This window comes from Diceros bicornis, chromosome 9 (genome assembly GCF_020826845.1).
Source record: "Diceros bicornis minor isolate mBicDic1 chromosome 9, mDicBic1.mat.cur, whole genome shotgun sequence".
In the NCBI taxonomy this organism is placed as follows: domain Eukaryota; kingdom Metazoa; phylum Chordata; class Mammalia; order Perissodactyla; family Rhinocerotidae; genus Diceros; species Diceros bicornis.
Window position 1 is genome coordinate 15,192,527 of NC_080748.1, and position 23,797 is coordinate 15,216,323.

Consider the following 23,797-nt stretch of genomic DNA (forward strand, 5'->3'; position numbering starts at 1 on the left):
AGCAAAAGCTATAAAGAAAGGAAATACAATCATAATATACCACACATTAATACTATATATACTTATACTAATATAACACGTTCAGCTGTAAAAAGTTTATTTAGTCATAAAGTAAATGTTAAATATTGACAGAATCAAATACGTAACTTGTATCTGGGGAGAGGGGAGGATTGTACTGGGGAAGGTGGGGTGATGAGAGAGAGAGAGAGAGAACGTTGAGTAAAGCAGAAGTGTTGACAAAGAGCTACATCTTCAGTTTCCATAGTGGCTTTTCAGTAGAAAAGGTCAAGAAGCAGCAGTTACAGAGATGTGGGTTAGAGATAATGGATGTAAATATCATAGAAGCATCTAAAATTGTAGAAAGCAGTTGTGAAACCTTTTCTACCTGGTAAATTTTTAAGCCCAAAGATATGGTTTAAATTGTTTTAATGTTACCTTTTCTAAAATAACTACTTGTGGCATTGTTGAAAAAAGTCATTGAACTGTATTTCTGAAACATATTTTTCAGCAGGCTAATAATATACAGGCACACCTTGGAGATATTGCAGGTTCAGTTCCAGACCACTGCAATAAAGTGAATATCGCAATAAAGCGAGTCACACAAATTTTTTGGTTTCCCAGTGCATATAAAAGTTATGTTTACACTATACTGTAGTCTGTTAAGTGTGCAATAGCATCATGTTTAAAAAAAAACACTGTACATAACTTAATTAAAAAATACCTTATTGCCAAAAAAATGCTAACCATCATCTGAGCCTTCAGCGAGTCATAATCTTTTTGCTGATGGAGGGTCCTATCTCGATGTTGATGGCTGCAGACTGATCAGTGTGATGGTTGCTGAAGGTTGGGGTGGCTGTGGCAATTTTTTAAAAGAAGACAACTGTGAAGTTTGCCGCATCGATTGACTCTACCTTTTATGAATGATTTCTCTGTAGCATGAGATACTGTTTGAATGCATTTTACCCACAGTGAAACTTCTTTCAAAATTGGAGTCAGTCCTCTCAAACCGTCTCTTCCTTTTTTTTTTTTAATTTGATTTATTTATTTTTTTTCCCCCGAAGCCCCAGTAGATAGTTGTACATCATAGTTTCACATCCTTCTAGTTGCTGTACGTGGGACACGGCCTCAGCATGGCTGGAGAAGCAGTGCGTCGGTGCGCGCCCGGGATCCGAACTCGGGCTGCCAGCCGCAGAGCGCGTGCACTTAACCGCTAAGCCATGGGGCTGGCCCCCTGTCTGTTCTTTATCAACTGAGTTTATGTGATATTCTAAATCCTTGGTTGTAATTCCAGCATTCTTTGTAGCATCTTCACCAGGAGTTCAGCTCCTCCAGACAGCTTCTCTTCCTGCCCTTCCTCCCTAGTGATCTCATCCACTCTCATGACTTTATATACTGTCTATTTGCTGATGGCTCCAAGATTAATATCTTTAGCCCACATTTCTTTCCTGAACAACATATTCATTCATCCACCTACCTACTTGACATTTTTATTTGGGTGACTGTAATAAACGTCTTAAACTTAACGTCTCCAAAACTCATGTTCCTTACCCTAATCTGTTTTCCTATAAAAGTAAAAGTCCAACAACTCTGCTTTCTAAATATACCCCAAATCCAATCACTTCTCACCACTTCTGCCTCTAACGCCTGGATCAAGTCACCATAAAACTGCCTGGATTATTTCCACAGAACTGGTCTCCCTGCTTCTGACTTGGCCTCCTTCTTCCCCCATATAGATTTCTCTGGTAAAGGAGGTAAGTAAGGAGTACTGTGACAGAACTGGAGGAGACAAACAGAGAATCCGTGTGTGACAGATTCTTCTATTATGTGAGGTAGGCAGTAAAGTCAAAGGCTGGGAGTCAGTGTCTGAGAAATAGTTACAGGCTTGAAAAGTGTGGTATTGTTTGGTTGGCAACCATGATGAAACGCAAAACAGTTACCACAATAGGATTGCCGTGCAGCAATTGAGAGTCTACCAAAAAAATGCATATTTCAAAACATACACTTGTACATTTCCTAGTAAATAATCAAATTTAAATATTTTCTCCTCGTAGCACAACTAAGGAACAGCAAGAAATACAGAATCCAAATTTTACTGCACCTGGTCAAGAATTTTTATCTAAATCTCATTTTTGGGAATACCTGACTTTGGAAAAATCTTCAAGCGACTTATCAGTTACAGGGCAGCCATTTTATAAGGTTCCTACTGCAAGAAATGAAAAAAGGAGACACTCGATTACTACAGGCAAACCGAGGAAAGTCTTTGTCCCACCTTTCAAAACTAAATCACATCTTCACAGAGATGAACAGTCTGTGAGCAGGAATACTCATTTGGAGGAAAACAAAGACAAACAAAAAACCGTAGATGAACATGGCTCTGGTGATAGCGAAAATAATATTAACAACAGTGAAATTCATCAGTTGAACAAAAGTAGCTCCAATCAAGCAGCAACTGTAATTTTCACAAAATGTGAAGAAGAACCTTTAGGTATTACATGAACATTTGTGTGACACATTTTTGCCTTTCAGTTAGATATTTCTTATATTAAATAATGTGTTGAGAGTTTTTCCCCTTTTATGATGATTAATAATTTCAAAGCGTTTTTCAATGCTTTAGATTTTTCTAGGTCTAAAGATTAGATTTAAATTTTTTTAGATTTAAATTATTTTTCTTTCAAAGATAACTACTTGTGGACTTTATTTAAAAAAAGCTGTTAGATATACAATCTAGGACTGCTATTACAATATATTTTTTATCAGGCTACTAATTTTCTTCCAAATTTGAAATAACAATAACAGATCTATTTCTGTTCTTTACAAGTTGAAACTTTTTTCATCCCTGAAGATTTAAAGTTAGGGCAAACTGGGCCGGCCCTGTGGCTTAGCGGTTGGGTGCACGCACTCCGCTGCTGGCGGCCCGGGTTCGGATCCCGGGCGCGTGCCGAAGCACCGCTTCTCCGGCCATGCTGGGGCCGCGTCCCACATACAGCAGCTAAGAAGGATGTGCAGTTGTGACATAAAACTATCTACTGGGGCTTTGGGGGAAAAAATAAATAAATAAAAATTTAAAAAAATAAATAAAGTTAGGGGAAACTGACATGTGATTTTATAAAACAGGGGTTGTACTTTTTAAATTTTATATTCAATTTTATTTTTTGCTGTTTATTCCTTAATAGATTTCATTACAAATCTTCAGAATGCCAGAGATATACAGGAGATGCGAATTAAAAAGAAACAAAGGCAACGTATTTTTCCACAGCCAGGCAGTCTGTATCTTGCGAAAACATCCAGTATGCCTAGAATCTCTCTGAAAGTAGCAGTAGGAGGCCAAGTTCCCTCTGCCTGTTCCCATAAAGAGGTATGCTTTTGTCTACAATGCTAATAGCTTTTATAGCAAAGTGTAATTTTATTTTATCAACTGGTATCTCCAAATTGTTGTGTTTAAAGAATGAACAAATTAATGCAGAATGGATGAATGAAATTATTGTACTTCCTAATCAGCCTACAGTGGTAGCCTCCTCTGCTGGCCTGCTTTATCCTACCAAAGCCATCTGTGCTTCAAAATTACTATTTCCCTTCCCTTTTCAAAACTTACTCATTTTATTACTATAAGTGCTCTCAGTTAGGTGTTGGAGGAAAGTAGTCTCGTTGAATTTAAAGTATGAATAACTCATAGCTGTGAACAGTCTAAGCTATTTACATTTTTAAAAGAGGATTCTAATTAAGCCAGTACTATCTAGTTAGAATTTTAGGCAATGGACAGGTGAAAATAATATTGATAATATTAATAGGTAACATTGAGTATTGTCTATGTGCTAGGCACTCTTCTAAGCACCGTACATGCATTAATTATACCTCGCTTAGTCTTCACAAGCACCCTAAAAGAAAGGCACCATTGTTTTGTCCATCATTTTACAGATGAGAGGACTGAAGTACAGAGAGGGTTAAGTAAGTGCCCCAAAGTCACTTGACTAGTAAGTGGAAGAGCCACAATTCCAGAGCAAAGAGTCTGCCTCCAGAGTCAAGTCGGAACAAAGGAAAACATACTTGGGGGTTAGGCGTGCTGGGCTGAAAGTAAGGACCTTGAAAGTAGGTCAGGCCTGTGTAGAAATCTGACCTTCTGAGGTTAGATTCCCTAAAAAACTTATACTTTTCACTGATATTTTCCTTCTAAATATTTGAACTTAAGAAGTTTCTTAAAACATTACTTTTTTATCCCCACAATGACTTCCTATGGCAGATGTAGCAGGAGGCATGTACACAAGGGATCTGAAAAAGGGGCAACAGACTCTTGAATGTATGGGTCATTTACATTACATTAAAATTTTTAGCTTCTAATAAGTTAAATATTTTATAGTGAATATTTTAATATTTAAATGAAAAATTTGGGGTAAATTCAGTTTTGGTTTGTCATAATTATTTTTATTCTATGAAACATGCTCTTGTTTGATTTTGTTTTTCATTCACTATCAAATTTTTCTATCATTTATTTTACGCAGCTGTATATGTATGGCGTTTCTAAACATTGTGTAAAAATTAACAGCAAAAATGCAGAGTCTTTTCAATTTCACACTCAGGATTATTTTGGTAAGGAAAGTTTGTGGGCTGGAAGGGGAGTACAGTTGGCTGATGGTGGATGGCTCATACCCTCCGATGATGGAAAGGCTGGAAAAGAAGAATTTTATAGGTATTCTATGCAAAAAGAGATTTTGTGTTAACTTTTATATCATCCCTCTCTTCCTCACAAGTCCCTGTTTTTTCTATTTCCTTATCTCTCTTGAGCTTAAAAAGTTGGCTAGAAATCAAATTTTTATACATTGAATCATTTTAAGTGCATTGTGGTTCACTGATATTCTGTTGAAATGTTTTGAAAAGGAATTTATAGTTTGTCTTGGAGTTTAATGAATTGGTATTTTTTAAATTGAGACATTTTTCTTGTAGATTTATAAAGACTGATAAGAAAAGTCAAGTTTGAGTTGGCCTTATCATAAACAAATGCACACACACACACATACATATCATATTCTCTTTCATTGTGTATTTCAATAAATATAAAATATAAGTACTAAAAGTTAAACAGAAATACTTAAGTATTAGTCATACCAAATAACTAGTCAACTCAGTGCCCTAAAATGTCAACAATTTAGAAACTATATAACCTCTTATGATTCTAATATTTTTACAAATGTAACTTAAAATTTAAAATTTTTGCTATTAGAAATGTATTACCTAAATACACAAACCTTTCTCCAGTGCCGTTATTTGTAAAAATCTCTGTACATCTTTTCAAAATTTATAGTTTGGGGAAAGTGGTAAAACATTTTTCCTTAATTTTTTTAATAATGTTTTTTGGAGTATTTTAAAATAGGAATGTTATTTACATCTTGCATTTGTCTCACATAATAAATATCTGCTAACAGTTCTAGTTGGAAAAGTATGGTAAAACAGTTGTATTATTATTTTCTTGTATTAGGTAGGCTGGATAGTGTAGAGGTGAAGAGTGATTACCCTGTAATCAGTTGGGCATGCTTCATAATGTTTGAGCATTGAAGCTCTTATTACTTGTTTTTTCCATCATTCAAAAAATATTTATTGAGCACCTATTGTATGCCAGGTACTATTCTGGATACTAAGGATAACAAAACAAAACAAAAAAATCTCTGCCCTAATAAGTCATACATTCTAGTGGAGGGGTCTGAGGTGGGGAAAGAAAATTTTAAAAAAGAAGTATATAAATTGTATAGTATATTAGAAGGTGATAAATACCATGAAGATAAATAAAGCTGGAAAGGGAGTAGAGAGAATTGGGTGAGAAGAGGTGCGATTTTTTAGATAGAGTAAGTATCAGTAGGCTTCACTGAGTCAGTGACATGTGATTAGAGCCTTTTGATTACTTCTGTTTCCTTGGTACTAAGAGTGAGAATGGGAAAGGAAGAGGAGTTAGAGATTCGAGCAGCGAGGGGAAGATATCAAGAAGAGCACCAAGCCTAGGGAAGGAAGTTTTTAGGTGATTTCTTAAAACAATCTCTTTAATAAGAAAAATATCTAAAATATAATTATTTTAAATTAAAGATCCCATTTTCCATGAAATAATTGTATCGACTAATATGTTAAGTGGAATTTTTATTAATGTATTTTGATACATGTCAAGTCATTTTCTAAAATTATATTACTTATTGATTATACATTGACTCAAAAACTTCTATGATCTTGTACAGAGTAGTTTTTTGTGCAAAGGATAGTTGTGGTTATTGAATTCAATATCATCCTATGGGGTTTTTATTATATTATTCTACCTCTATTTGTTCAGGGCTCTGTGTGACACCCCAGGTGTGGATCCAAAGCTTATTTCTAGAGTTTGGGTCTATAATCACTATAGATGGATTATATGGAAACTGGCAGCTATGGAATTTGCCTTTCCTAAGGAATTTGCTAATAGATGCCTAAGCCCAGAAAGAGTGCTTCTTCAACTAAAATACAGGCAAGTTGAAAGCATTATATTCTGTAATCATATACTACGGTGTGGTTCAGACTTCTGTGCAGTCTGTGACTTCCGTGTCATAGAGGTACATGAGCCAGTTGTCAGTGACAGTTGCCCTCCTATGCTGCTGTTCAGTTGTATAGTGTGGTTCTCTTGTCATCCCACAGCCCCACTTAAGAGAAATCACACATTCATATACCTCTTTCCTCTCTCTTCCCCCACCCCCTCCTTAACCTCTTGGCATATGAGAAGAATATTAATTCTTATTGTTTAAGAATTACTAATTTGGGGGGCCGGCCCGGTGGCGCAAGCGGTTAAGTGCACGCGCTCTGCTGTGGCGGCCCGAGGTTCGCCAGTTCGGATCCCGGGCACGCACCAACGCACTGCTTGGCAAGCCATGCTGTGGCAGCGTCCCATATAAAGTGGAGGAAGATGGGCACAGATATTAGCCCAGGGCCAGTATTCCTCAGCAAAAACGGAGGAGGATTGGCAGATGTTAGCACAGGGCTGATCTCACAAAAAAAAAAAAAAAAAGAATTACTAATTTGGTCCACTATTTGGGAATTGCTAATAAAGCATTTTTACATTTTTTATTTTAATATTTAATTCATATTTTAACAGTATAAAACTTAATATATTGCTAGCTACCAAATTTTAAATTCTCTTCTGTCTCAGTATTTCTTCAATAAAAGTATTTAATTTTTATTCTCAATTATTCAATCACTTTTATTACAATTAAATTCTAGACTCCACAATTCCTAAAATATGCATTTTTATTTTTCTTTTTAGATATGATATGGAAATTGATAGAAGCAGAAGATCAGCTATAAAAAAGATAATGGAAAGGGATGACACAGCTGCAAAAACACTTGTTCTGTGTGTTTCTGAAATAATTTCATCGAGCACAGATATATCTGAAACTTCTAGCAGTAAAACTAGAAGTGTGGATACAAAAAAAGCACCCATTATCGAACTTACAGATGGATGGTATGCTATTAAGGCCCAGTTAGATGCTCCCCTCTTAGCTCTCTTGAACAGTGGGAGACTGACTGTGGGTCAGAAGATCATTATTCACGGAGCAGAACTGGTGGGCTCTCCTGATGCCTGTACACCTTTTGAAGCCCCAGAATCTCTTATGTTAAAGGTAAACTAAATTAATGCACACTGTTGGTAAAAATCTCTCACTGGTTCAGATAAATTCTAGAGAGGTTTTACATTAAAATTTTAAATTTACTTATGCCTATTAAGGATGCTACATTTCTTGAAAACATACTGATAATCTTAGTATAAGTGGCAGATTTCTCAGACAGTTACATTTTTTGTGCTGTTTTTTAGGAAAGCCAGAGATATTTACTGAGCTAAAATAACGCAGTTGCAATTAAAGAGCAGGAGTGAATTTGCACCAGCTGTTCGATTTTAGTACCTATAGCCCTTGCTATCATCTTGTTCTCATGGTGTTGCTCTGCTTCCCCCCTCATGACTCCATCGGATCTCTATTCCAGCGTGATTAGAGAATTAGACTTCAGTGAGTCTTGAATATATAGTAATAAAATATATCTTTCATCTCTACGTAGATTTAAACCTACATAACAGGACTTGGTCATGTCAAATAGTCTACAGTATTGCTATCAGAAATTACTGCCAATGTTGCACATTCAGACTCACTTATGAGGAAACCTTGTAAAGAATTTACTTCTGTTGTATTCTGGATTACTCTAATTCAGGAAAGCATTTTATAAATTAAATGATTTTAAGGTAAAGAGATACTTTGTCATTAACTCCACTTTGGGTTGCTTTTAGTTAAGCTGAAACAGGCTTTTGTTTTATCTTGCTTAGAATATCAAAGTTGCAGTGACTTTCAATTTTTTGTTTGTTGTATCAAATCAATGCATGTGCATAATTTCAAAACTCAAATAATATAAGGCTTATGGCCAAAAAATAAGAGTCACTGATGCAACCCTGCCTAACCCCCATTCATGCTCCCCAGAGGCAACCACTTCTAATCCCCTTGGCTGTTTCTTTTGCTGATACTGCTGCGTCTGCTTTTCTCCTTCAATTTAGACATTAACTATTAGCTTCCTGCTATGAAAGATGAGAATTTAGCTCTCTTACGCCAGTATTGCCACATATTTCTCTTACCCCATCTTTCCTATACTAATACAGTGTAATTTTTAGCAAAGTCTGTATTCAATGTTTAGGTTATAATGACTGTGAAAATTATTTTTTGCCACTTGGCATATAATATACTATGACTACATTTCTTTTATTTACAACTTCTTTCTCTGTCTTGCTTTTTTTGTTTTTCTTAATTTTTTGTATCCTTATCACCAACTCATTCCCACACAGGAACTATAAAAATCATCCCAAGGGGCTGGCCTGGTGGCGTAGTGGTTAAGTTCATGCACTCCGCTTTGGCGGCCCGGGGTTTACAGGTTTGGATCCCAGGCGTGGACCTACACACCACTCATTAAACCATACTGTGGTGGCATCCCACGTACAAAAAAAAAGAAAGGAAGATTGGCACAGATGTTAGCTCAGGGCCAATCTTCCTCACACACACAAAAAAAAAAAACCCCTCAATATGTTAAAATATCTTTATCAGTTTCATTTCTTTTTCTTGGAGATTCCTTGGACCTGTCCATATTCCTCCTCCATTCTGAAGTGGTTATTTTCTATGTATGCTGCACAGCTATCATTCTGGGAATTATTTTCACCTCTTTCTGTGTTAGAAGCCCTATTTTCTAGATTCTATATCTTTCTAGATTTATTAAGGGTACACAACCCCCAGAGTCTTCTTGAGAAAGGGAACATGCAGCTTTTTGAGATCTTATTGTAAGGTTGGCTGAATACAGAGTTCTAGGTTGAAATAATTCCTTCAGAATTTGACCACATTTCCTCTGATATCTTCTTACTTCTGGTATAGCCTCTGCTAAGTTCAGTGCTATTCTTATTCTCAGTCCCTCACTATGTGATCTGTTTCTAAGAAGTTTTTAAGATCGTTTGTCACCAGTATTCCGGAATTTCATAATAAAGTACTTTGGTGTTAGCCTTTTTTTTAAAAAAAATCATTGTCCTGAGTACACAGTGGCAATCAGTCCATAAGCACATGTCCTTCACTGAGTTCTAGGAAATATTCCTGAAGTAGTTCTTTAATTAAATTTCTTCCCTTCCATTTTTTTCTCTTCATTTTTCTTGAACTCTTGGTGTTTGGGCACTAGGCCTCTTAGATTGGTCCTCTAATTTCTCATCTTTTCTCCTGTCTTCTTTTTGGTGCTCTTTTTTCCCCCCTAGTTTCTAGTTCTTAATCTAATCTTCTAGTCCGTAAAGTAAATTTATGTCTATTGGCATAATTTTCAAGATTCAAGAGATCTTTATTATTCCCTAAATGTTTCTTTTTTTATTACACCTGATTCTTGTTTCATGTATACAATATCTTCTCATCTTTCTGCAGCTGTTGATTAATATTTTGTTTTATTTTGTTTTTTTATGCTCCCTGCGTTGTTTCCTATGAGAACCTCTTTTTTTGTTTGTTGGGTGTCTCAGGTTAGAGACTTTCGTCAACTGGTGATTGTTAGCTTCTCTTTCCTCTTCAAGAGTGGGGCTCTAATGAGCTGATTAGAAGCCAAGGTGGGGCTTGTCAACTTGTAGAGTGATAAGATGGGGATTTGACTTTTTTCATTAGGAGAGCCTCAAATATTAGTGACTGTTCTGAGAGCTTAGCAGAGTAAGAAGACTAATAAGGGGGCCAGCCAGGTGGCGGGGTAGTTGAGTTCGTGCGCTCTGCTTCGGCAGCCTGGTGTTCGCAAGTTCGGATCCCGAGTGCAGACCGATGCACCACTTGTCAAGCCATGCTGTGGTGGCATCCCATATAAAGTAGAGGAAGATGGGCATGGATGTTAGGCCCAGGACCAATCTTCTTCAGCAAAAAGAGGAGGATTGGCAATGGATGTCAGCTCAGGGCTGATCTCCCTCACACACATACACGCAAAAAACTAATAAGGAGACTTATTTTCAGCATAAGGATTTTCATTGCATTTTTATTTGCAATACGGCATCTCACCCCCACCCTAGCTGCCTTTGCCTAGTGTTCCAGAGTCCAGGATATGTGTGGTTCAGCCTCTCCAGAAAGTAAACTCTACTGGGTTCTTTTTGGTGTGAGGGAAGTCACCAGGCTAGTTGGGATAAGAGGAAATCTGATGTCTTACTATTTTAAACAAAATTTCAACCATTCCTCCTATTTTCAGCCATACCTCATGCTGCTGCCTTCAGAAGTACCTGTTGCTTCCAATTTCTGAGTGTTTTCCTTAAATTGTTTTGTTTCATATTCGCTCTGTACAACAAGTTTGCTGAGTACCCTTGGGCAGATTATGTAATTTCCCTTATACTTCAGTTTTGTCATCTGTAAAATGGGAATAAGTCTTAGCATTGTTGTGAAGATTAAATGTCAATATATATAAAGCACTTAATAGTGTGCCAGGCACCATAGTAAGTGCTCTATTAGTGTTTGCTGTTTTTATTAACTATAATCATTCTAGACTGCCCTGCTATTTACCACTTGTCCAACAAATTTTTAGCTTCCAGAATTTGGACAATATCTCATCTACTGTCCTCTTCTCTTCAGTTCTCTTTGTCCTTGTAGGATTTTTGAGGGAGCCTAGGTAAATAAGTATATTTCAATCCATCATGTTTAAATTGACATCTCTTATTAATTTTCTAGTAGTAATATTTACATAATGTTAAGAGTTTACAGCGGTATAAACAATTTTTTTGAGATACTATACTTTGAAGATATTTTCACTTTCATTCAATTTTTCTGCTTACTCACTTTCTTACTTATCTTCATGAGACTTTTAGAAGTGAATATTTTTAAAGCAGCCCTGAAAGAATGAAAAACGTTATGAAATCTGAAAGAGAATTGAATATATATTTAACTTATAAATCAATTTATTCGTTAATTTGTCCAGATTTCTGCCAACAGTACTCGGCCTGCTTGCTGGTATGCCAAACTTGGATTCTGTCCCAATCCTAGACCTTTCTCTCTCCCCTTGTCATCACTTTTCAGTGATGGAGGAAATGTTGGTTGTGTTGATGTAATTATTCAAAGAGCATACCCTATACAGGTATGATATATTCTTGAAACTTACTATCTATTTCTTTCTTTTGAGGCAGTTAATTTAAATGATCTCTCCCTACCCTGTATTTTTGTTTGACACATTATTGCAGTGGATGGAGAAGACATCATGTGGGTTATACATATTTCGCAATGAAAGAGAAGAAGAAAAGGAAGCAACAAAATATGCGGAGGCCCAACAAAAGAAGCTAGAAGCCTTATTCACAAAAATTCAAGCAGAATTTGAAGAGCATGAAGGTAAAATGAGTTGTATATTAGAAGTCTTTTTTTATATGAGAACAAAGTTTTAGAGGCTTCTAATTTTACTTTTGTAATTGGGTGAATTGTCTTTATTTTGAGTAATAGATTTTTTTTTATTGAGGTATAATTGACATATTAGTGTCAAGTGTACAATGTAATGATTCCATATTTGTATATATTGCAAAATGATCACCACAGCAAGTCTAGTTAACTCTTATAACCATATATAGTTAGAAAAAATTTTTTTTCTTGTGATGAGAATTTTTAAGATCTCTTTTAGCAACTGCCAAATATGCAGTACAATATTATTAACTATAGTCACCATGCTGTACATTACATCCCCGTGACTTATTTATTTTTAACTAGAAGTTTGACCTTTTGACCACCTTACCCATTTTGCCCACCCCCCACCCCTTGCCTCTGACAACTACCAGTCTGTTCTCTGTATCTATGAGCTTGGTTTTTAGGAGGGTTTTTTTTTTTTTTTTTAGATTGCATGTATAAGTGAGACCATATGGTATTTGTCTTTCTCTGTCTGACTTATTTCACTTAGCATAATGCCCTCAAGATCCATCCATGTTGTTGCAAATGGCAAGACTTCATTCTTTTTTATGGCTGAATAATATTTCATTGTGTGTGTGCGTGTGTGTGTGTGTGTACCACATCTTCTTTATCCATTCATTCATTGAGGGACACTTAGGTTGTTTCCATATCTTGGCTATTGTAAATAATGCTGCAGTGAACATGGGGGTGCATATATCTTTTCGAATTCGTGTTTTCATTTTCTTTGGATAAATACTCAGAAGTGGAATTGCTGGATCATATGGTAGTTCTATTTAGATTTTTTTTCTAATTCTGAATCTAAATTTTTTTCTGGTTTTTTAAAAATATTATTACGTAGATATACAGGGAAGTATTCAACTGACCGCAAATTATCACATCTTTATTCAACACACTGAGCATTTAGAAACTTGTGAATTGTCTTAGGCAATAAAACATTGCATAGCCACAGTACTTTTCAGAAATCTTAACTAAACTCCCTCTTAAGCTTCAGTACTAAAGTATTTGTAGTATCCTTTTTTGGTGCTGGAGAAAGAATAGCAACAAGGGAAAGAACTTCCAAATTATTTTCCCATAAGCCATTTGTCATTGTCTTTCTTTAGTGTCCTTATCTACATCATATAACTTGCAGTTTTGTTGTAGTTGTTGGTTTTTATGTTATTGTACCTGGAGCTAGAACTTGTTTTCCCTGTGACATCAATTTTATTAATAAAACATCACAGTGTTTTTATGCTTAAAGGACATGAAATTTACTTTTTTTATCTACCTTTTTAATGAGATTTTTATATTCTCCTGCATTTCTTTATGGTTGTGTATATTGTTTAACTTCATATTCCATATAAATCTGCAGGAAAACTGGACTCTGGTTATTTGATTTGCTTAAAATTATCACTAGGTCATGCTATTTTCATAATTAAGTGAATCATGAAATCGTTTACTTAATTTACAAATTACTCTAAGTAAACTCATTCTATGACAATTTTTAAACCATGAGTACACTAGTTTCACATTTTTTCTAGAAAACTTTTAGCAGATAAATGGTTTCTTATTTTTTAACCTCTCTTCTTTGAGTGTTTTTTGCCTGATTCACTAGTTTTCAGTGTTCTTAAATTTGTGGTTTAGCTAATTAGCGATGCTTTTTTCCTAGAAAATATAGCAAAACGATGTATACCATCACACGCACTAACAAGACAGCAAGTCCGTGCTCTGCAAGATGGTGCAGAGCTTTATGAAGCAGTGAAGAATGCACCAGACCCAAGTTACCTTGAGGTGAGAAAGTAAGAGGGCATACAATGAGTCTTAGTCTTCATCCATTACGGTGGGAAGCTGTAGTCACTCTTCTGGCCATTTCAGGAATCAGTATGTTGAAATGCTGTGTTTCTCAAAGGGAATGTGTGCCTTTCTGGGGTCCTCAGTGATGTGCCAAACGAGTGTGGTGCGTTTTCAATTCTGTACCACGTAAAGGATGGGAGGATTAAGTAATTTTTTATATTAAATAAATGTGGTTTAAAATGCAGGCATAACTTGTTTATTTTTAAGATAAAACAAGTATATTCAAAACAATGTCTCAGTTTCCGTGTTCTCAGCTCTTTCTCAGATCCTACCTAGAGTTTATTTCGTAATCATCTATCTTAAGGGTACTTTGGTGGGAAAAGTTTCAGAAGCACTAAATTGTGTTAGAAATAGCATAGGCTTTAGAATCATGGCTCTACCATTTTATTAGCTAAGCAAATTGGGCATAAAATAGCTATAAAAACAGGCCAGCCTGCTGGCATAGCAGTTAAGTTTGTGCACTCTGCTTCAGCGGCCTAGGGTTCACAAGTTCAGATCCCGCGCACGGACCTATGCATTGCTTATCCAGCCATGCTGTGGCAGCGTCCCATATAAAGTAGAGGAAGATGGGCACGGATGTTAGCCCATGGCCCATCTTCCTCAGCAAAAAGAGGAGGATTGGCAACAGATGTTAGCTCAGGGCTAATCTTCCTCAAAAAAAAAAAAAAAACATAAAATATGTTGGTTTAGGATCAAATTAGGTAATGTATGTAAAAGTGTACTGTTATAAAGTTTCATATAAATGTTAGTTACTATTATTAGAACATCATTTCATATATTAAGGTATGCTGCCTCCTAAATTTTTAGACACCCTAGTATCCTATTAATGCAGATTTTAGGATTAATTTAGGAAATTAGATAGGAAAGGGAAAGGGAAAATTTTAGGAAAACTATTGTTTGTTTATTGATTAATCTCATTTATTTGATGACTTAATAAATCTTGTATATAGCCTTAAATAGTGGGACTACAAAATAAAGAATACTGTGTTAGGAGAGTGAGCAATGCTATTCTGAATAGAACTCCCTGATATTCTCACGTGTGACAGCTCAGATTCTCCCTGTGAGAAGTGAGTCCAGTTTTAAAGCCTGTGAGTGTACGTGCTGCGGGTCTATAAGTTGAGGCTTTATTACACTGTCCTGAAAAACTACGTGCCTCTATTTCTTATATTACATTTGTTGACACTTGTCCTTTCTATGAATCATGAAGATAGTTTTAATTTCATCCACAAAATTTAACAAAATATTTGTAAGTCTAGTTTCCTTTTGTAGAATTTACTTATAAGGAAGAAGTAAGGGGCAGAATGAGAGTTGGAGGACTAGGTCTAGACCTGGCCCCGCCACTGTGTGGCTGGACAAGTGATTTGTCTCTTAGGCCTCATTCCCACCTTCTATCAAGGGAAAGCCCTGAGAGCAGCTTATCTCTAAGGCTCTAAGTTTATATGGTTCGCTGGAATTTCACTTAGATCAAGTTATCATTGTAATTCTTGGAAAGAAAAGTAACCATCAGTTTCTAAAATGCTCTGTCAAAAGGATCTGTTTTCAGTGACAATGTTGAGTGTTGTGGACTCCTGAAATCAGAGATCTTTTTTTAAATTCATATTTAAACTGAACACTGTCTACATATTTAGAAAGACCTTTGCCGGGTATAGAGAGATCATAGTCTCCCTTCCCAATATAGATTAGGTATTAAGATGCATAAGGCAGCAACAGTCTTGTAGGTTATGTGTTGGGATTCCATTTCCTATTTAATTTTACTTTTTGTCTATTTATTTGTTTTGTTACACTGGGTGAAATTCCCAAGGCATACAGAGAGCAGTTTGCAGAAATGATTGGGAGAGAAGTGTGGTGGCAGAGATCCATGCTTGTAGCATGTCTGTTTTAAATTGTATCTGCTGTTCCAGGGAGTTGATGAAATTATACTACAAGGGGTGAGGATAAGAGTTCTTGAGCCAACCCCCACCTATATGCCTCTGCAAGTTACGTGTTCTCTCTGTACCTCAATTTCATCATCTATCACTTGGAAACAATAACAGTACCTACCTCATAGGGTTATTGTAAGGATTAAATGAATTGGTACATTAACCACACATAGATCCATTTCTCAAATATGGTGAGCATTCAAATGTTAGCCACTTATAATGCTGATATTAATTATTATGATTATTAGAGTATTTTTATAATAGGAGGTTGTTTTGGCTCTAGGGAAATTTGTCACAACGATTATAGTAAAGAGTTTAAGGCACCTAAAAATATTTGTTATATGATAAGGTATATTGTCACACCCTTAAAATGAACTCAATTCTGGTATATTTTATCCTTATTTAAAGGTATTCATTTATAATAGATGAGATGTTTTGTTTTTTATTCCAATGTCATCTGCCTTAATATATTAAATGATCACAGGGTTGTTTTAGTGAAGAGCAATTAAGAGCCTTGAATAATCACAGGCAGATGTTGAATGATAAGAAGCAGGCACAGATCCAGTTGGAATTTAGGAAGGCTATCGAATCTGCTGAGCAAGGGGAACAGATTTTATCAAGAGATGTTACAACTGTGTGGAAGTTGCGTATCATAAGCTGTGAGAAAAAAGAAAAAGATTCAGGTCAGTATATAAATTTTTTTATTTTATCAGTTTTGTTAAGTTAAAAAAAGCATTATTTTATTAATAAAATTATTTCAAATGCTAGATAAAGTATAAAGTTAGTTTATATCAGAGGAGCAAAAATGAGCTACCAGTGCCCGCAAAGCGAGATAATATAATCCTTAGATCTTTATCAGTGTTTATTTTTGAACAAGAATTTTAATGATTATCGGTTCTTCCATTGTGTCTTTTTCCTCTTTCTCTAAGTAGTTTTATTGAGTATCTGGCGTCCATCATCAGATTTATATTCCCTGTTAACAGAGGGAAAGAGATACAGAATCTATCATCTTGCAACATCAAAATCTAAAAGTAAATCTGAAAAAGCTAACATACAGTTAACAGCAACAAAAAAAACTCAGTATCAGCAACTACCGGTACAAACTTTTTGTTATAATTTTTCAATTTTGATAAATGTGTGTTAATTACAGAAACTACATATACTGATTTTTGTTTTCTTGTAGGCTTCAGATGAAATCCTATTCCAAGTTTATCAGCCAAGGGAGCCCCTTCACTTCAACAAATTATTGAATCCAGACTTTCAGCCACCTTGTTCTGAGGTGGACCTAATAGGATTTGTAGTTTCTGTTGTGAAAAAATTAGGTAATGCACAGTGGTTTTAATTGAAGCTTTTCATTGATGCTTTTGAAAAACACTATCTTTTAAAATTTGTCTTCCTTTTGATTAATTGGAGCTACAAATTAGCAAATTTGGTAACTGGTGATTTGAAAGTAGGCCTGTTTCAACCTCAATTCTTAATGAAAAGCAATTCTACATTGTTACAAGGAAACAATTTACATCCTATTCTGTGCTACTTAATTTTAAAGAAATCACTAGAAAATGTTTTGCGGCATTTTAGTGATTACTGAACAAATAATTATAATCTCCTTCTGCAGTTAACTGAGCGTTCAAGCCTCCACCCCCAGCGCCAGTTTTTACTGCTGCCCAACACCTTAACCAAATTCATCCATATTTGATTCCTTAAATATGACATTGCACATTCCTCTTTCCTTACTTCTTTCCATATATTTTATCTACAAAGCTGTACTCTCTTGTCTAAGTGCTATGCAAGTATCAAGGCCCAGCTTAGGCCCAGTTTAAGCACAAAGCCTTCCATTTGTTGATGGTTTTGTGCTGGCGCCTCTATCTCCTAGCACTCTGTCCCCTGTTCCACTTCTACTACGTTGACACCTTACGTGCTATTCTTGGGCCCACTGAGCTCAGTTTCATCGGAGCCTTTACACTCACGGCTCCCTCTCCCAGAAATGCTTTTCCCTGGACAGCCATGTACTGGCCCCTTTGGCTCCCTCAAGTCCCTGGTCAAATGCAACCTTGTACGAGGCCTTTCCCTGAGCACCCTTTGTAGAAGAGCAGTACTCCATCTTGTCCCCAGCCTAGCACTTTTTTTCCCCTTTACTCTGCTTTATACTTCTCCATAGTACTCACCAGCACCTGACAATATATGTTTGTTTTTTATCTCCCTTCTGCAGAATATTAGCTCTGTAAGGGCAGAGACAGTGTTACGGTTGTATCCTCGGCTCTTAAAACAGTGCCTGCTACAGTGTAGGCTCTCAAATATTTGATGGATTCTTTGTTTATCAACTGCCTTATCGTGGTTTCTCCCTTTCTCGGTTTTTGGCTGAGGTTTATTGTCAGTCATTTTTCAAGAAGGCTCCAGGTGTGCCATATTCCATGAGTTCCTCATATGTTTGAAATGTGTACCTGTTGCCTTAATTCTGAGACTATATCTTGACTACATATAATATTATAGGATCGTGCTTTCTTTCCTTCCCTCAGAACTTTGTAGAAATTGTTCTTTTGGCATTGAACAGCCTGGACTGGCCTAATTTTTCCCCCATTTAGGTGACTTTCTTTTTATGTCTGAAGCATGTTTATGCATCATAGTCCAAAGCTTAAATTGAGCTGTGTCTTAGTATAAGCATTCTGTATACAGTTCTCCTGGGACACAGGATGGTCTTTTAATCTGCAGATTCAGTGCTTTCTTTATTTCAAGGAAATTCTGTAATATCTTTGAATATATCTGCTGTTCCATTTATTGGGATTTCTACTTCAAGTATCTACTTCAACGATACTTTAATCTCATGTTGGATTATTTTTATTTTTGTTTTTATCTCTTTTATTGCTTCTATTTCTTTGTCTTTTCCATCTTCATTCACCATGATTATATCCAGCCTTTATGTCAGTAATTTTATTTTTTGCAATATGTTTTATTCCTTGCTATTTCTAATGCATATATCTGTCCCATTATGATCATATATTGGTGTCCTCAATTTATTTCTTTGGTCCTATAGTCTCCTTTTCATCTTACAGGGCTATTTCTCATCCCATATTCAAGCTTTTATTTTATTGAATATATGTTCTTATTAAGTTGAATAGCATGAGTCAGTTTTGAAGACTTTAGAAATTTTCTCTATTCTTTTAGTTTTGTTTTCTTATAGGTTGTGCTCTTTGTCTTTTGCTGTGCTCTTTTCTCCTTTTTTTAATGTGATTGGTTGGTTGTGTGTTTTAGTGCTTTGTGGTTTTCTTTGTAGTATGTTCATATGCTACATTATTTCCATAGCATTTCATTCCATCTTGGTCATACTTGGGTAACTGTCTCCACACATTATATTGTTGTTATGGGGGTGGGGGGTTAACTTTTATTCATTTATTCAATCACTATTTATGATTGCCTATTATGTGCCATACACTGTTGTAGTGCTTGGTGCATAGCAATGAACAAGACAGAAACCCCTGCCCTCCTGGGGCTTACATTATGGTGGGGGAGAGGTCACAAACAAAATAAATAAGTGGCATATATAGTTTTCTTAATAAGTTTTAGGAAGAAAATTAAGTAGGGAATGACAGGTAGTATCGGGGGAAGGGAAGAGAATGTAGCTCTAGACAGGGAGGTGAGGAAAGACCTCACTGAGAAGTTGACATTTGGGTGAGACTTGAAGAAATAGAGGGAGGGAGGCATGTGGACATCTGGAGGAGGAACATTCCAGGCAGAAGGAATGGCGATTACAGAGGTCCTGACTGGTGCCTTTTAGCATTGGCAGAGGCCAGAGAGTGAGTATAACAGCTGGGAATAGAGGCATTGAAGGCCAGATCATGTGATGGTCCTTGTATGGACTTTTAACTTTTTTCCCCCCAAGAGTGGTGGGAAATCATAGGAAGGGTTCAAGTAGAAGAGTAACACCATCCTAATAGGTTTTCATGGGATCACCCAGGCTGCTATATTGAAAATAGACTGTAGGGGGCGTGAGGGTACAAACAGGGAAACCAATTGGAGGCTATTGAAAGAATTTAGGCAAGAGATGATGATAATAGTTTGGACTGACAAAAGCAATGAGAGTGGCCAGAAGTAGATTCTGGTTGTATTTTGAAGGTAGAGGGACATTGTGGGGTGAGGAGAACAGTCACGGAGTCGGTGCCAAGGTTTTTGGTCTGAACACCTGGGAAAACAGAATTGCCATTTACTAAGAGAGAAAGACTGCAAAAAACCCAGGTATGTGGGGCAAGTCAGGAGCTCAGTTTGGACAGTTAAGTTGTAGGCATTGAATCTAAGTAGAAATTTCTACATGACAGTTTGACATATAGGAGTCTGTTCAGAGGAATGGTCTGGGCTAGAGATATATATTGGGAAGTCATCAACATATAAATGATGTTTAAAGCTATAGACTGGATGAGGTCACTGTGGGTGTGGGAGTAGATAGAGAAGAGAGCCAAGGGCTGACTCAGGCACTCTGATGCTTAGAAGCAGGGGAGATGTAAAGGAGCCAGTAAAAGGACCAGGAGAAGTGGCCAGAGAGGTGGGAGGAATACTTAAGAAAGTGAGCTATGCTGAAAGCCAAGAAAAAAAAGGATTTCAGAGAGGTGAGAGTGATTCAGTCTATCGGATGGTATTGGATAGCATAGATAGTGAGGTGAGGACGGAGAATTGATTACTGGCTTTAGCACCATGGAGGAGCCTTTTTGGTGAAGTGGTGAGAGTAAAAGACTGATTGAAATGGAGCAAGGAAAATCGAAGGAGAGGAATATAGACAGTGAGTACAGTCATTTGAAGGATATTATGCTTTTAAGCAAAGAAGAGAAATGGAGCAATAGCTGGAAGGCAAATTGGGATCAAGAGAATATTTGTTTGTTCAGGCGAAAGTGCTGTTAGCACACTGATGAGATATTGTGTACTGATGAAGAAGGTCCAATAAAGGGGGTAAACATCAACAATGGAAGGAAAAGAGGGGACACTTGTGGAGCACTGTTCAGTCAGCATGTAGAGATGGTATCTAGTGGGTATGTGGTGAGATTGGCCTTAGCTGGTAGCAAAGACAGCTACCATAGTGAAAGAGGAGAAAAATATATAGGTACGGATACAAGCGGAAGAGTTGATGTGTGAGTGGAAACTTGTGCCAGATCTCTTCTGATTGTCTGAAATAGGGAGCAAAATCAGCAACTGAGAGTCAGAATGGAGGAAAAAGGTATTGCAGGTTTGAGAAGAAAGTCATGAAATAATCATCCCAGAAAGTGGCAGAGTGAATGGACTAGGTAAATAACTGTGACTGCCAGGGCCCACTGGAGGTTAATGCTCATGAATATAAAATGAAACTAGTCATCATAGTTGTGTGATATTTTTCCAACAATGTTAGGCTGTAATGGTGCAGGCATGAAGTAGGTGGATAGTGGGATTTAACCAGGCTTGTAGTTTAGCCAGGTGACTGATACAAAGCAAGAAGGACGAAGAGTTTGAGGGTGTATGCAAAGGAGGGATTTTGATCATTGACCTTGGACTTGAAGCACAGTACAGAGGAAAGAGGGGACATTAGGGGAATGTGGAACAGTAAAGAGGAGATAAGAAAAATGGATTGTAGCCCCCGGGGGGTTGAAGGATTGGTTGAACTAGGGTTCTAGAGGGAGTGAGCTGGAAAAATGAAAGGTCATGGTTGAAGAATGAGATAATTGAAATTGAGGTTCTGGAGGGGCTGAAGTTATTGGAAGTAACAAAGTCTTGGGTGAGTTCACTGGAGCGAGCACCTGACAGAAACTAAAGAACAAGATTGCTCAAAGAAAAGAAGACAAGGAACCTGGGAGCCCAGGGTATTAGAAGGATTATCTGTGAGGGTATTGAAATCACCGAGAAATAAAGCAGTAGTGGTGACAAGAATGACAGTGAGTTATGAGAAACTTTTACAGGAATGAAAGGGAGTGAGTGACTCAGGGGCAATAAATGCCTAAGCAAGGAGAAGTAGTGAATGATATGGTCTGATAACAGGAGATTCAAAGCTGACTGTTTTTAGGGAGAGAGAGCAGCAGCAAGGAGCAAGATACCCACCCCACCTTGACCTCCAGTAGCACAGGAAGTCTGCAAGGGCAGCTGTGTCATCAGAGGAGAGCCAGGTTTCAGTTAACAGCAAGATGGTAAGGAGAGCAGTTACAGAAAAGGTGGAGGGTAGTGGAGATTTTCCTGAGTTCCAGAGGGTCCAGTAAAAGGATTCTAGGAGACAGGGAGAGGTGGGAGATGGTGTCAGAAAGGCAATGTACAAAGCTTTCTGGAGACTGAGGCCGGGGAATACGGGATGCCTGGGAGCCTGGGCTTCCTATGGAGACTGACATGAGATTAGTTCTAATGTTCCCAAAGCAGATAGTGGTGGTGGGGTGAGGTGTGTGGGAGAGGAAAAAGTTAGGAGACTTGCCAGGACCCCTTGTAGTTCTTGACTCTTTTTCTACTGTATCAAAAACCAATTTTTTTCCTCTCTTAGTTACTGTGTGAGGGCTGAGTGTTTGAGTTTCTATCCACTACATATTACATATCCCTGAAATTTATTATCTCTGTTCTACATCATTTTCCCTAGTTCGGTGAGTAACCCTGTGTATTAATTTGCTATACTCCTGTAACAAAGTACCATGAACTGGGTGGCTTAACAGAAATTTATCGTCTCACAGTTCTGGAGGCTAGAAGTCCAAAATCAAGGTACCTGCGGGATTGGTTCCTTCTCAGGGCTGTGAGAAAGTCGGTTCAGTGCTTCGCTCTTAGCTTCTGATGGTTTGCTGGCATTCTTTGGTGTTCTTTGTCTTGTAGATGCATCACCCTAGTCTCTGCCTTCTTCTTCACTTGGCATTCTTCCTATGTGCATGTCTGTGTCCGAATTTCTCCTTTTTATAAGGATGTTGGATTAGGACCCACTCTCATCTTGATTAGGACCTAATGACCTCATTTTAACGTGATTACATCTGCAAAGACTTTATTTCCAAATAAGGTCACATTCACAGGTTCTGAGGGTTAGGACTTCGGCGTCTTTGGGGGGGACATAATTCAACCCATAACACCTTGGAACCCTGGAATGTGCACTTCTGTCAGTCAATCCTGGTCACCTGCTTTTCCCCTGCAGCCATTTTCATTATTTCTGATCAGAAGAGGAAAAAGGTAAGGATTCCCATTCTATTTGCTTTTCTTCAGATTTAAGGATAATAGAATTCTCAAAATTTGTGTCATTTCACCAGTTTAGGGTTGAGGATTAGAAGCTGAGCCTTCCTGTGCTTGGCTCTGTCTACAATCTTCTGTTTCTTTCCTTCATCACCAGTGTTTAAATTTTATATCAGGATATTCCTCATTTGTATGTTTTTGGTAAACATTTCTTTCCTTTTTTGTTTAGTTTGATGTTAAGTGTTGAGGAAGAAAATTCTATTAGAAAGTTTCAAAGTGCCACCGTAAGCCAGAAGTACTGATTGTCTAATACCCAAATCTAATCATGATGTTTCCTAGCGTAAAATCTTTAGTAGCTCCCTGTCGCTTAGAAAATGAAACCCAAACTCCTTCATATGCCTAAAAAACCCTTCAACTTTCTGCGTTAAACCACCACCCCACACACCTCAGCTAAACTGTACAATTCCATATTCCTAACACATTATAGTCATGTGTCGCTTAACGATGGGTCTCCGTTATGAGGAATGCGTCGTTAGACGATTTCGTCATTGTGTGAACATTGAAGAGTGTACTTACACAAACCTAGATGGTATAGCCTACTACGTGCCTAGACTGTGTGGTACTAATCTTATGGGACCACTGGCATCTATGCAGTCCATAGTTGACTGAAACGTTATGTGGCCCATGACTATAACATTTAACACTTCCTACCTTTAAAAATGCATTCACTTTTCTTAGAATGCTCTTTGTCCTCCCTGTCTTGATGAGTTTTTCCCATTCATTATTCAGCTTACATGTTACATGCCTAGCCAGATGCTTATAGTCTGGGTTAGGTCTCCCTCCAGCTTTCGAAGCATTTTGTGTGTTTGGCTGTTTCAGCACCACAGTCCATGGTCCTATCTCTGCATCTCTGAATCTTCTCCCCAGCCCCCAGTAATACTGTGATCTCATCAAAGTCAGGGACTCTGTTTTAGTTTCTTTCTCTCCCCACTT

General features: G+C 37.2%; 1 protein-coding gene across 11 annotated transcripts in view; it reads left to right on the top strand.

The window, feature by feature from the left end:
* Positions 1-23,797, top strand: part of BRCA2 (BRCA2 DNA repair associated) — a 99,416-nt gene that overhangs the window by 35,243 nt on the left and 40,376 nt on the right. For 7 of the 11 annotated variants that reach the window (XR_009221165.1, XM_058547969.1, XM_058547970.1 and 4 more), the window contains exons 14-24: positions 2,052-2,485; positions 3,174-3,355; positions 4,497-4,684; positions 6,308-6,478; positions 7,268-7,622; positions 11,443-11,598; positions 11,702-11,846; positions 13,558-13,679; positions 16,146-16,344; positions 16,591-16,757; positions 16,845-16,983. Coding sequence is in view for 10 of the 11 variants with exons in the window: in XM_058547969.1 (XP_058403952.1) it covers positions 2,052-2,485; positions 3,174-3,355; positions 4,497-4,684; positions 6,308-6,478; positions 7,268-7,622; positions 11,443-11,598; positions 11,702-11,846; positions 13,558-13,679; positions 16,146-16,344; positions 16,591-16,757; positions 16,845-16,983 (2,258 nt within the window). In the remaining variant the exon portion in view is untranslated. The remainder of the gene's footprint in view (positions 1-2,051; positions 2,486-3,173; positions 3,356-4,496; positions 4,685-6,307; positions 6,479-7,267; positions 7,623-11,442; positions 11,599-11,701; positions 11,847-13,557; positions 13,680-16,145; positions 16,345-16,590; positions 16,758-16,844; positions 16,984-23,797) is intronic. The other 4 variants (XM_058547962.1, XM_058547964.1, XM_058547965.1 and 1 more) reach the window with 4 other exon arrangements.